Genomic DNA, 14,542 nt, shown 5'->3' on the forward strand with positions numbered 1-14,542 from the left:
AATTGTGCACTTCAGTCAACATGGTCTGCTGTCTGATTGGCTGTCTCAATTTTGCCCTGCAATGCTTTATTACATGCCCTAATTTGTGGCAGTAATGGCACTCTGCCTCCTTAAATCTGCAGGTTTCCAGTACATGGTTACCCCCACATCTGTAAAAGATTGACTTCTGAATCTCTGCTGAGATGCTTCCACTAGGCCTTTTCATTTTCCAAGCAGTGGAGACTTTCTCTGGCTTCACGGCTGTCTCTCTGGTTTTTGCGCCATGCCTGGTGGTAGGTTCCTGCCCCAACTGAAGGACGACACCATATTGCACACTCTGCAAAGTCTGTGAGTCCCTCTCAGCACTCTCCATTGCTAGCGCTGTTTCCATGGCACGCTTCAGATCAATATTAACTTCTACAAGTAAACAGTGCTGAACGGCATCATCATGAACACCACGAAACCAACCGGTCCTGCAACATGTCTTTGAGTGTATCTCAAAGTGGCAGTGCTCAGCCAACTGCTTCAACTTCGCTATATAAATTGTGATGGACTCTCCTGGGGCCCTTACCCTGGAGTTGAACTTAAACCTCTGCATAATTACTGATGGCTTTGGCCAAAAATGCATCTTCGTGAGGTCTATCAATTCATTAAAAGATTTAGAATTGGGCGCATTCGGGGCCATCAAACAATGGATGAGGTTATGTGCCTTGCTACCATAGGCACTTAAAAGAATTGCTTTCTGCTTCTCCTCTGCTGTAATCTCATTCGTCACGAAATAAAAACCTGGGCGCTCTATGTACTGGCTCCATGTTATCCTTGGACGAGTCATAAGGGTTGATTCTGTCAAAAAGTGGCATAACTGGTGAGTATACTATTCTTTCTTTCCTTAAGAATTGATGTACTCACATTCATAAGGTGAGGTGCAGCACCGGAGCTATTTATACTTGTCGCCAAATGTAATTAACTTGATGTTCCGGGACAGGTTTCTTACTTGAAACGCATAACTTTATTATAGAGCTCTTTTAGAAGCTACATGCTTGAACCAGATCCACAACTAGAAAAGCTCTGCCCCATAAGATTACACGTGCTTAGGGCTCATTCGTCAGTGCAATCACATGACCCCCAACCCCCAAAGGCAGTCGAAAAGGTTGTAACTACAATCGTTACAGATACTAACTGGCATTTATCCTTTAAAATGTTCACAATTCAAATCTCCAGTTTTGTAACCTTTCTATACTTTCCTCATTGTTTTAACAGAACATCAATTCTACCACAAATGGGCAATAATTTGCGACCCTGGTGACATCACTGCCGGGGTGAAAGGTTACGTAAAGTGTGACATAGCTGTTGTTGGGAAGGGAGATAACATCAAGACACCACACAAGTCTAATGAGACCGATGAGGATGACATAGAAGGGTGAGGAATTACATTCTTACTGAAGGATCGCAAAGATTTTGAGTGCTTACACTCAAGCTTACCTGAAGTTGAAAGTCTTTTTCAGATGTGCCGTATCTTCCCACTATGATGCTCTCCAGTACACCACGATCCGTGCACACATATGTATCCTTCCCTAAATCTTGTCCTGATTAAGGAAACATGGAATTCTGCTATGGCCACATACTTTTTCTTTTGCTTGTGAAGAAGAATTTATGACAGACAAAGCTTTATATTTAGTTGACGTTGTCAAGAATGTAATTATGGAATAGGGTGGCAGAAAGTTCTTGGTGACAGTGATTGCTCTGGTATAAGACAAAGCAGAATAGTAAACAATTGTTGCCATTTCTAATTTAATGCCATTTAGCAAATGTCATGCTGTACAAAATTTTGTAAACAAATTTGAACACAGTATTTGGTTACAAATGCTTAAATAAAATTGAAGTTCTTTGTGAAAAAAGTGCCTGCTATACCCCCCTTTAGTTTGTTGTCAAATACATGGTGCAACAAGAGTACATTGTGCTCACATGCTTCATTACACCACGTGTAGGTGACTTTTCTGTCAGGATTTGACACATGGCTCTTCTGCCTTCCCAAATGTCATTTTTGTGAATACATGTTTCTCAACAACCTCCAAAGTCTTACAATCTAATTTTTGTTCCGAACGTAGCGTCCATGAGGAAGAGTTTCCACTGGGATTTTCCTAATCTCTCACTGTATCTTCAGAGGGAGATAAGCAGAAACCCTGGATCTTTCATCGTTTTTCAAGGTATCCACTGATCTTCAGCTGAAATAACAGCAGAAAATCAAGAGAAGCCTTATGGAAATTACCAACATAGGTGCTCAGCATTTTCAATTCAAATGTCAGTCCCGAACCTAGACCTCGGAAGTGGAACTTTGTATTTCTTCAATTTACAGATCTTACAATAAAGTAAAATTACATTCTTCATATATATGAACGAGAAAGCAGTAAAAACTAGGAAATAAGAGTACTGGTCTGAACTGTTTTTTTCCTTCTGGGTAACCAGTATTAACCCCAGGTATTTAGGGCTTTTATAATTTGCTTATGTTTTATCAATAGGAACCTATTGCTTCCTGAAGGAGTACCCTCAGAGAGGCAGTGGGCCCGATATTATGTCAAGATCTACAGAGCAGAGGGGCTTCCAAAGATGAATACCAGCATAATGGCTAATATGAAGAAGGCATTCATTGGAGAAAACAAAGATTTAGTCGATCCTTATGTTCAAGTATCATTTGCAGGACAAAAGGTACAGTGATAAACATTTATGGTCCACACTATTACTATATGACAACATATGCTACAAGTGTAACTGGATCTTTAAAATTTGTTGCTTTGTCTATTTCCCAATGTTGCCAAATAATTCCTTTATAAACTATTGGAATGAAGTCAAAAATAAGAAACAACAGCCCATTCTTTCAAATGCACCTTTGAGTCATGAAAGACAAGCAACTTTTAAAACAGAATGACTACAGGTGAACAATTTATTATAATTAAGTTAATTGGCCACATTTTTAAGCAATTTAACAGCTTAATTAAAGTAGCAGAAAGAAGAACATTATCTGAACGTGCTCATCAGTAATTTACAATTAGTGGAAGATTGGTGGAATCATCAGAGAAATGGTCTAGAAGGTAGATTTACAGCTTTTTTTGTGGTGGTTTCCATGATGTGATTGGACAACAGCTGCAGAAACTCTACCCCAATGTATTCATCTGCTGTTTCCTAATTTGGAAGTGCTATCTAAGGATGAGTTCTTGTGTTTTGAAATGTGTGATCAGATTTTTTTATAGTCAGAGGAGCAACAAACAAAATTTGAAATGAAATGATGAGCTGCCAGTCTTTCTTTGGTTGTGTTGTGGGGGAATAGGTGTGGCACAATTCCCTTGAAAAGGGAGGGAAAACCATTAAGTCCTCCTTCCTCTTATTCATCAGTTATACAACTTTTAAGTCCACGCAAAGAAGCTATAGATTTTTTTTTACATAAGACCTACTATAAGTCAGGAGTTAAGGCAATTTTCCAATTCCTATCTGTATCGAAGCTAAGATATGCAAGAACACATCCAGTCTCATCTCAAGCTGCATTTATGGCTCCTACCAGACTTAGTTTTCTGTTGCTTAACTTAAGTTACAAAATCTATGGAATTATTTGTTTTCAGATGTCATTGGCCACTCTTGAGGTATTGGCTCAGTCAACTCTTTTAGTTAGAATTTACATGTATGTTTTGAATATTTTAAAACTTGTTTATAGTGATATGGGAAGAATTTTAATCAGAGTTTTATTTATTTTTCACAGTAAGGATTTGTAGTGTTAGGCTGAAGATGGTTTAGTTTTCTTGCTTGTTCTGCGCTAGACTAAGCCTCAGGCACAATTCCAATGAGTCCCTCACCCACACGCTCAATTGATGCAAATGACTGGATCTTGAAAAGAAATTCACAACTGGAAATAAACATCTCATGCATGTTCCGCCTGCATGTTCCTGAAAGCGTGATGACATTTTAGATCTGCCAAGCACTACTTACTAGGAGTCTTAGTCACTCAGTTTTGGCTTCAAAATGTGGTTTACTTTGTTCTGTGTAGTTCTGTAAGCTGGCTTGTTCTCACTGACCATAAATGCGATTCAGCTTATAGTTAATTATCATTCTTCATAATCATAACACTAACTGGTTATCCTTTTTCACCCTAATAATTCAAGCCCACAATAACCAGCCTTTTCTTCTTTTGCTAGGGAAAAACCAGTGTCCAAAAAAGCACATATGAACCAACATGGAATGAGCAAATTGTATTTACTGAAATGTTTCCACCACTCTGCACACGAATAAAAATCCAGATCCGTGATTCAGACAAAGTGAATGAAGTTGCTATAGGAACTCATTTTGTTGACCTGAGAAAGATTTCAAATGATGGAGATAAAGGTAAACCAGTGGCTTCCGCCTGTCAGCTTTTCTTGATTGTCCTACAGCAGGGTGTAAAGGTCTCCTCCATTAGAATTTATAAGTGCTTTATACAACATTGGCTGTTCAGTGGATATCATCAACATATGTGTCCTCTTTATAGGCTTTCTGCCCAGTTTTGGTCCTTCCTGGGTGAATATGTATGGCTCCACTCGTAACTACACCTTAATGGATGAACATCAGGATTTAAATGAGGGACTTGGTGAGGGTGTTTCCTTCAGAGCCCGATTACTTATTAATATTGGTATGGAAATCTTAGACACAGCCTCAACAGAGATAATGAGCTCCACTGATGTTCAAGTGGAGTCAATACAACAGATATCAGATGTAAGTAATATCATCTCTGGAAATTAAATGGGAAATTTTATTTCATCCTATTTTTCTAGCTCACAAGGAAGAAGTCAGATTTGTAAATATCACATTGTCAAGCGGTGAGGTCATTGTAACTTGGAAAATACTGTCCACTAAATAACTGTACGAATGTTTAATGTGCATATATAAAGGTGCTCTCTCTCTCTCCTCATTAGTGGAGGCGTTGGCATAGTGGCATTGTCATTGGACTTGTAATCCAGAGACCCAGGGTAATGCTCTGGGGACCTGGGTTTGAATCCTGCAATTGGAATTTGAATTCAGTTAAAAAATCTGGAATTAAGAGTCCTAATGATGACCGTGGAACAATTGTCATAAAAACCCACCTGGTCCACTGATGCCCTTTAGGGAAGGAAATCTGCTGTCTTTACCTGGTCTGGCCTACATGTGACTCCAGACCCACAGCCACTTAAAAGTGCCCTCTGAACAAGGGCAATTAGGGATGGGCAATAAATGCTGGCTTAGCCAGCAACGCCCACATCCCACAAATGAATTTAATTTTTTTTTTTGTTAAATAACCTGACTAATGCCTTCATTAAGACAGTGTTGAAGGATTTGTTCAGAGCATGCCAAGTATTCCATGCTCTGCTGCTCGTGTCCTAACTCACACCAAGTCCCACCCCTGCGTTCACTGACCTATATTGGCTCTTGGTCAAGCATTGCCTTGATTTTAAAATTCTCATTCTTGTTCTCAAATCCCTCCACGGCCTTGGCCGACCCTATCTCCGTAATCCCTTCCAACCCCGTAACCATCTGAGATACCTGCACTCTGGCCTCTTGAGCATCCCCATTTTGAACAGAGGGCCATGCTTTCAGCTGTCTAAACCCTAAGCTGTGGTATTCCCTCCTTAAACCTCTCAGACTCTACCTCACCTTCGTGCTGCAGGACACTCCTTAAAACAAACCTCTTTGATGAAGTTTATGGTCCTCTGTCCTAATATCACCTTAATGGGTTTGGTGTCTAATTTTGCTTTATAATGCTCCTGTGAAGCACCTTGGGGCATTTTATCATGTTGAAGGCACTATATACACATAGTTCTTTTTGTTTTCATACGATGGGTGGAATCGTGTTGAGGTGACGGGAGTATTGCCTGCCAGTGTTGGAGAGCTGGCGACAGACCTGCACTACCTCTTTTCAGGAAGGCCCGCTCAACCATAAGCCAATCAGGCAGTGGCAGGCCTCCCCCTGGAATAAGGACCCCGGGGATCAGAAGTCTTGCCTACTGCTCAAAGGCCGGTAGCTCCTGGGCTTAACAGCGTCACTGGAGAGTCCGTGGCTGCTGCCGGAAGGACAGGCACCAGAGTCTCAGGATCATGGAGCAACCCAGGCCATAGGCCAGTAACGTGGGGAGTGGTCTCACAAGGTGGGGGTCAGGGGAGAGGGCTGCATGGGGCATTGGCAGCAAGGGCAAGGGGGAGGCTCTCAACAGGCCTCCCCATCCCCTTCCTGATGTCCAATCACTTGATCAGACACTGAGTGCCTTTGATCGAGGGACCTCCCCTTCCAGGAGTGACAAGCGGGCGACACGGTTTTAGCTGCCATGCATGCCACATGGCGACATGCCCACCTGCCACTGGGTTAATTCCAGCAGTGGCAGGATGAGGCCCTTAAGTGGTCATTAATTGACTGTTTAAAGGCCTCAATGGGCAGCAGGGCAGGAAGTCGACCATGGGCCTTCCCGCCTTGAACTTAATTCGGGGTTCCAGTGTGGCACCATCTCATCTAATTACATTCCCTTACTGCCTCCAATCTTGCCAACAATGGGATCAGAAGATTGCACCCAATAGCACAATCAAAACTAACTTCTACCTCTGTGCTATTGGGCAGGTTAAAGTTGGTGGATAATTATTGGTCTAGTTGTGAAGTAATCTTTTCAGTGCTACTAACGAGGCCAGAAAGATGTTCTCAGTGGTTTGCTCAATGTGTTTCACAATAATTGTTCCTAAACTGCCACATGGATGACATGGGTTCCCTCCATAATGGACTGTTGTGATGGCAACTCTGCATACTTAAATCTCAGGACTGAGAGCATAAGGCAATAGTTTGTTGCTAAATCTTACTGGCCAATAAAAAGCAGTGATCTTTCAAGTTGTTCAGTATGGAAACCTGTTATAAATATCAATAAAATGAACCCAAGGGAAATAGCTAATATTGTAAACATTTTATGAAATGATGTGCTGGTAAGTCACTAGATACAGACAAACTGAGAAACTTGATGACAACAGACAGAGACTAATGCCACGGATTCCCGGGGATCCCTTGCAGATATTCTGAGGTCCAGGAATTCCACTTTGAAAGTCGATGATGAAAGGAAATTTGCTTCCCATCATTGAGCATATTAATTCAGGTTTCAGAATGTATTAGTTTTGTCAGCAGGTAATTTTTATATTTACCTGAAGATTCCAAACCAAATATTTTGCAAGGCAGAATAATTCCTAAATAGTATTAATAAGTTTTATTTTTTAATTCCAGCTTTCTACAGGAAAATTGGAAGAATTCTTTCTCTTTGGTGCTTTCTTGGAAGCAACAATGCTTGACAGGAGAATTGGAGATAAACCAGTCAATTTTGAAGTTACAATAGGTAAGCGTACAACCCTCGGTCTCAATGGAGTGACTGATAGTAGCATCTTCTGTTTCTATGCCCCGTTGGAATGTTGTTGTAGGGTGGCTGAGTTGTGCTATTAATGAAAGAGTTGATCATCAGACACTTCTTGGGTGGAAACATTAAATTTATTTGCAATATGCTCAGCAGCAACTAGACGTGTGCTTTCAACTCCAACTCTATCCCTTCTCTGACTCTTGCTACTCTACCATTAGTTACTACAGATCATGTGATCTCCCTTAACAAGTATTATTCTTAAAGGTACATTACATACTAAACAAAATCATAATTACTACATTCCTCCCCGTTTAACTCAGCTATACATATATTTACAAATACATATTTCTCAAGACAACATAATATTTACACCGGGTAAGGAATTTACAAGTTCAGTCTTTCAGGTGGTTTCCTGGTACGTGTGGAACGTTGCAGCTCCACAACTTCAGATTCTTTGTTAGGAACCTCCTTTTCTGGAGTTTCCTGAACATCAGGTGCTTCAGTGGGCACTCGCAGTTCTGTATCCTCAACTCTTAGAGGATCACCGGACATGTCAGTCTTGGGTTAGTTGTCCTCAACAGGAAGTGCAGACCTGGTCATGATCATTGGTGGAACCATATCTTGATGATTTGTCTCTCTCTTCCTTAAATGGTCCACATGTTTATGGATGATCAAGCCTTCCACCTCCACGTGTTAAGATAGAAGTCCAGTCACCACACTTATTTCACCCAGTAACCACAATGATCCTTCCCCGAAGATTTTCATGTATACCTGCTCTCCCACGGTAAATTTTCTCTCCCGACTATGCCAGTCATATCTGGATTTCTGGCTTCCCTGACTCCTTTCCACCTTTTCCTCTAAATTCAGCATTATTAAGCTCAATCTCATCCTGAGACGGCATTTCAACAATATCTCCACAGGTATGACACCTGTTGTTGTGTGAGGGGTAGTCCTGTAATGAAAAATAAAGCGTGCTGGTTGCCAAGGATTTATCAGTTAGTTTTCTCATGCCTGCCTTGAGTGTTTGAACTGTACTTTTGGCCACTCTGTTTGAGGAAGGGTGGGTACGGTGCAGTTTTTACATGAGTGATACCGTTGAGGCTGATAAACTTGTAAATGCCATGCCATTATCGGAAACGACTACTTCTGGTAGTCCATGAAAGGCAAAACTCTGATGTCGTTTCTCAGTTGTAGTGGCCGATGTTGGTGACTTCACCTCAAACACGCCCAACCATTTTGAATTGGCGTCGACAATGAGCAGAAACATTGTTCCCAGGACAGGTCCAATGTAGTCAATGTGTAACCACACCTAGGGTCTACTTAGCCACTCCCATGGGTGTAACAGAGCTGTCACTGGCAACTTTTGCAGTTGCTGACATTACACATAGTGCTTTATTAAACTCTATTTTGCTATCCATCCCAGGCCACCATAGATAGCTGTGTGCTCTGGTCTTCATTCGGGAAATTCCACATGGGCACTGCGTAGTTCAACTAAAAGTGGCTCCCTTCCCTTTGGAGGAACTATCACTCATGCTCCCCACAATAAGATGCCATCCTGGTTGGTTATTTCATGTCTTCCATTGAAGTACAGTTTCATTTCATCAGATATGGGCTCCTGTGACCAACCATGTAGCACTTGTTCTCATACATGCGATAGGACTGGATCCCGACTTGTCCAGTATCTGATCTGTCCAGCACATGCCAGCGGGGAATCTAAGAAATTTAACAGTGAAATAAGTTCCTGTGGAACTGGGACATGCTCATCATTTTCTTGCAAAGGCAAATGACTGAGGGCATCGGCGTTTGCAATTCGATTGCCAGGCCTATGATACAAAAATGTATTTTTATGTTGCCAGAATTAAAGCCCATCATTGTCTTCTTGCTGAGGCTATGGGTGGTATAGCCTTGGCCTCACTCAACAATCCACTTGTTTCTGAATGGTTTGTGTCTGAAACGATTGTAAAATGATGGCTGTGTATGTACTGGTGAAATTTCTTGACACAAAAGCTGATGGACAGGCCTTTTTTTTCTATCTGAGATTATCCCTTTTCCGCTGTGGGGAGCGTTCTTGATACGTAATCTATTGGCTGTTCCCTGCCGTTGTCCATCCAATGAAAGAGCACTGCTCCCACTCCATGGGGAGATGCTTCACAGGTTTGCACCAATTCTTTCGTCTAGTCATAATGCACTAATGGAATGGACCAGTGCAACAATTGTTTCACCTTTATGAAAGCTTCTTTCTGGAGCATCTCCCAAGACCAACATTGGTTCTTTTTGAGTAGAGAATGCAGGGGGGGCCAGCACTGTAGACAAATTGAATAAGAGCCACCCATAATAGTTGATCATTCCTCGGAATGATTTGAGCTCTGAGACGTTCTTTGGGACAGGTGCCTCTCTTATGGCTCTCACTTTCTCATCAACAAGATGGAGGCGCTGTGAATCTACCCAGTGACCCAAATAGATTACCTCCCTCACTTGGAACATGCAATTTTCTTTTTTTAAATGCACTCCAGCTTGCAAGAAACGTTTTAAGACTTCTAAGTTTGCCAAATGCTCTTTTTCAGTGAACCCTATCACCAATACATCATCTAAATAGACTACAACCTGGGGCAGTCTCCGCAGTAAGCTTTCCATTGTTCTCTGAAAGATGGTACAAGCAGAGGACACACCGAAAGGCAATCATATAGATTGGACAATCCTTAGTGGATATTAATTGTGACAAATTTTCAGGAGGCATTATCCAACTCTAATTGTTGATAAGCATGACTCATGTCAACCTTTGTGTACATTGTCCCTCCTGCCAGCTTGGCTTACAGGTCTTTGATTTTTGGAATGGCGTGCCTGTCTAGTTTAGCTACTTTATTCACCGTCAGTTTATAGTCAGATGCTTTGGTTGGATTTACAGACAGAGACGATGGGTGCTGCACAATCACTGAGAATTGAACTGTTGTATAATGCCCAGTTTCTCCAGTCTGTTCAGTTCAATGTTGAATTTTTCTCGCAGGGCATATGGTACCAGCCTTGCCTTCATGAAGCGAGGAGTTGCTTCTGGATCCACATGAATCTTGGCCTGCAGGCTCTGGATTTTCCCCAGTTTGTTCTCAAAGATGGTGGTGTATTTTCTAAGTAGTAACCCATTTGCTCTCAACTGGAAAATTTCAACCCATTCTAACTTAATCTCCTTTAAACAATTTTTCCCCAGGAGGCTTGGACATTCACCTGCTCCCACCATCAAGGAGAGCTTTGCCGATTGGCTTCCATAATGGATAGTTGCTGTGCTTCTTTTTACTTGAATGTCTTCACTTGTATATGTTTTTAACTTGGCAGCTGTTTCTTCTAAACTTAATTGATGTTCATCATTATTCAATATCTGAAGGTATGTCCCCCAATTACTGTAGTGGAAGCTCCTGTGTCCACTTCCATTCTAACAGGTTTGCCATTTACTTCCACTGTGACAATTATTGGTTCTGTCTTTTTAACTTTCAGATTAAACAATGAGTAAGTGCCTGAATTTATTTGTTCAGGCTCTTCTACATAGTAGATTTCATTGGGCTTCTTTTGTTTACAACCCTGCTTGAACCTTTCCTTGACTGTCTAAGCATACATCCATTTCTATGATAATAGTAGCATTTGATTTTTTTTTACTGCCAATCGCTCAAAGACTGATTGTTTCCACCTCTATTAAAATTATTCTTCAATTTCGCTGTGAAGTTATTTTTCTTTATTCTTTGGCTAGCAGGGACTGTTTCCCAATTCTTGGCAGAGTCTCGCTTTTTAGCACTTCTTTCAGTTGAGGTTTCCCAGCCGATGTGGAGGACAGTGTCATTTTGCACACCCTGTATTGCTTTTGAATCTCTTACTGCGTTTTCCATGGCCAACACTTTCTCTAGCGCCTTTCTCGAAATCCAGATTCACTTTGGACAATAATCTTTTCTAAATAGTGCCCTCTTTCTCACCACACACTAAACGACCTCTGAGCATGTCATTCAGAGTCGTACCAAACTCACAATGTTCCATCAGCTGCTTCAGATTTGCCATGTAACACACAATTGTCTCACCCGGGGTTCTCTTTTGTGAATTACACCTGAACCTCTGCATCATGACTGAGGGCTCTGGTTGAAAATGACCCTTCACGAGGTCCACCAATTCATCCAAATTCTTCAAATCTGGGGCACCAGGTGCCATCAAACCTCAAATCAAGCTGTAGGCTTTGCTCCCACAAGTACTCTAGAGGACTGCTCGCCTCTTACCCTGTAATTTTATTTGCTAGAAAAAAGAACATGAGGTGTTCTCTGTCTTGAGACAAATCATCTGTAGCTGGTTCAAAAAGGTCAATTCTCCCAAAATGTGACATTTTGAGAGAGGATAACTTCTTCAATTGTAACGGAGCTTGTTACTTATAATCACTGGGCAAGGTACAGTGCCAATTCCTTTCTAACTTGATTTGCTTTGTTCAATCCTGTTTCATCCTCATTGCCAGTTTGTTGTAGGGTGGTTGAGTTGTGCTATGAATGATAGAGTTGATCAGCAGACACTTCTTGGGTGGAAACATTAAGTTTATTTGCAATATACTCAGCAGCAACTACACGAGTACTTTCAACTCCTACTCTATCTCTATCTATCTGACTCTGAGGTAGCCTCTGCTACTCTCCTATTGGTTGCTATGGATCATGTGACCTTCCTCAATCAGTATTATTCTTAAAGGTACATTACACACTAAATAAAACCATAATTGCCTCAAATATACAGCATGAAATTGAACGTGCCTAACCCCTGATTTCTATTGCTTCCACCTTGGGGTGAGCAATTTCAGAATATGCACTCCCAGCATGCATACTGAGTTCATAGGTCAAGAATTTACCCTAATGTTTCAGAGTGAATATCACAGTTACCTTTTCATAGATAATGCATAATAAGGAAGAATTATAAGTAAAACTAATCCCATGATTGAGACAATTTCAAATCATGTAAAGAGACTAAAAGATCTCATTTGTGAGGATATATAAAACTATGAAACTTCAGCTACTAGGATAATAGCATAGTGATCCCAATTTTTCAAATTGTCATCAAATTTACTACATGGTCAGGTTTCACATTAATGTAATTATGTTTCAGTAAGGTCGAGTTCTGGTTCGCAAAAGGAAGAAACAATCATTACATAAACATTAAACTAACAGTATCTCTAAATGTAAGAATATAATAATAGCCCGGATCTTCCAATGGCAACAGCAATGAGTGTTGAGATGTTCGTCATTTCTGTGCCTCAGGAGCTTAACGAAGTCCCGCCACGCGCACATGCACAGCACAGTATTTATCCTGGAAGTTTAAACTTCCGATAGGCAAAATTATGATGGGCAGTGTCAGAGACTTGGACTTGATGCACTTAGCCAGACATTTATCCCATCCTCCTCCCACTTTTAATCTCAGGTATAGAAAAGGCCTTAAAAAAATCCCACTGCGCCCCTGGCATTGCTGAGCCCCGTCCCCCACACTCCCAACAATGTTCATCACCCTCTACCCACCCCTCCTGACAACGCTCACCCTCACCCCACGCTCCCACTAATGCTCACCATGCCCCCACACCCACCAATAATGCTCACTCACTATCTCCGATAATGCTCATTTCCCCCATACCATCCCCAATAAAGCTCATGCCCTAACCCCAACGTTGCTCCCCCCCCCATCCTCCCAATAGTGATCACCCCCAGCACCAATGACAATACCCATCACTCCCACCACCTGTACCCTAGCGATGCTTGCTCCCCCACCCACCCTCCACCACACACCCCAGGATAAACTCATAACAGCAATTAAAAGTCTTAAACATTAGAAATAGTTTGAAAAAAAACTTAAGGACTTTAGAAATCTCACTTTTGACCTTAAGGGGAGTAACTTGAGTTGATGACAGCAAAAGGGGGCATGGCTTTGATGCTCCTTCCCTTTGTCAATCCTCTACATGGATCCCTACAATGGTGCTTTCCTCCAGGACAGGGAGTCCCGGCTGAAAGGGCAAAAAGAGGTAAAGCCGTACTTTTAACCATAGTCAGTGAGAACTGCCATGGCTTTGCCACTAACTGGAAGAGTGAGCCAAAAAAGCTCTGGGATCTGAAGCCTCCTAAATCACCACAAGTAACTCCATATTGCAAAATAAAAACATTTATAAAGCATTTTAGATGCCTTCTGGGCATCTAATTAACTATTTTTGAAGTGTATTTAGTAATATGCAGCCAATGTGACAGCCAAATTGTGCTTATCTATTTCTTACAAACAGTGAAGTGACTGGCTTGTGATGGTACAGGCGGTGGGAGGAATGTTGGCAATCACTACCAGGGAAATATTCTCTTCCTTGTTGTGCATAAATATTAGGTAGCTCCACAATTTACTTGGCTATTAAATTCTTGAATTCATTCTATGGAAGATGGCCATTCAGCCTATCACACCTACACTGGGTGCTTGTCAGGAAGAGCTGCTGACTCTGAATCCCATACTCTTTCTCTGTATCTTTATAAATGCTTTGCCTTTATAAATACTTATTCAATTCCATTTTAAAAGACACTCCAAGCTAATCAGGAATGTTTTCACAGTATTTTGTAAATTTTGACAACTTAAACATTGTGTAAACAAATTGCATCTCACTGTACTAAAATATTTGAATAATTCATAGATTGGAGCAAACGTAATGATCAGCTATATGTCATGTCAGGTCATCTTTCCAATGATTTCAAGCAAGCCATAAATAATCGTTAACTCACTTCTTAGATTATAACAAAAACATACCTTATGGACTTGGGCCTGTAGACATGGCACGAAGAAAAATGTTGTTCGATAAAGATTCTTCGTTGAAGAATTGTGCTCTTGTTCCCTTTTTTACATTACAATTACATTACGTATTATATTTTAAACTACAATCACTAGCAGCAACTTGTACAAGTCCAGTTTGTATAAACGATTGTATTACTTCACTACAGAGTTGATGGACATCCACACTACTCGGTATGACCTTAACAAAGACCTGCTGAAGGGTGATAACACCTTCCCCCTTAGTGGATCCTCCCAACCTGGCTACATCTGCCAACAATCACCCTGTCATGACCAGCATGGTGGTGGTGTGGCACTTGTCTCAAAATCAGATCTTGGCCTGACCCTGTACTCCTCCACCACTCTCTCCTCCTGTGAACATCTCA

The 14,542-nt window shown here is 41.3% G+C and overlaps 1 protein-coding gene across 2 annotated transcripts in view; it reads left to right on the forward strand.

The window, feature by feature from the left end:
* otofa (otoferlin a) overlaps positions 1-14,542 on the forward strand; it is a 480,240-nt gene that overhangs the window by 308,307 nt on the left and 157,391 nt on the right. For both annotated transcript variants that reach the window (XM_041188008.1, XM_041188007.1), the window contains exons 13-17: positions 1,240-1,399; positions 2,499-2,685; positions 4,164-4,350; positions 4,493-4,716; positions 7,232-7,340. In XM_041188008.1, the coding sequence (XP_041043942.1) occupies positions 1,240-1,399; positions 2,499-2,685; positions 4,164-4,350; positions 4,493-4,716; positions 7,232-7,340 (867 nt within the window). The remainder of the gene's footprint in view (positions 1-1,239; positions 1,400-2,498; positions 2,686-4,163; positions 4,351-4,492; positions 4,717-7,231; positions 7,341-14,542) is intronic.

This window comes from Carcharodon carcharias, chromosome 5 (assembly GCF_017639515.1).
Source record: "Carcharodon carcharias isolate sCarCar2 chromosome 5, sCarCar2.pri, whole genome shotgun sequence".
Taxonomy (NCBI): domain Eukaryota; kingdom Metazoa; phylum Chordata; class Chondrichthyes; order Lamniformes; family Lamnidae; genus Carcharodon; species Carcharodon carcharias.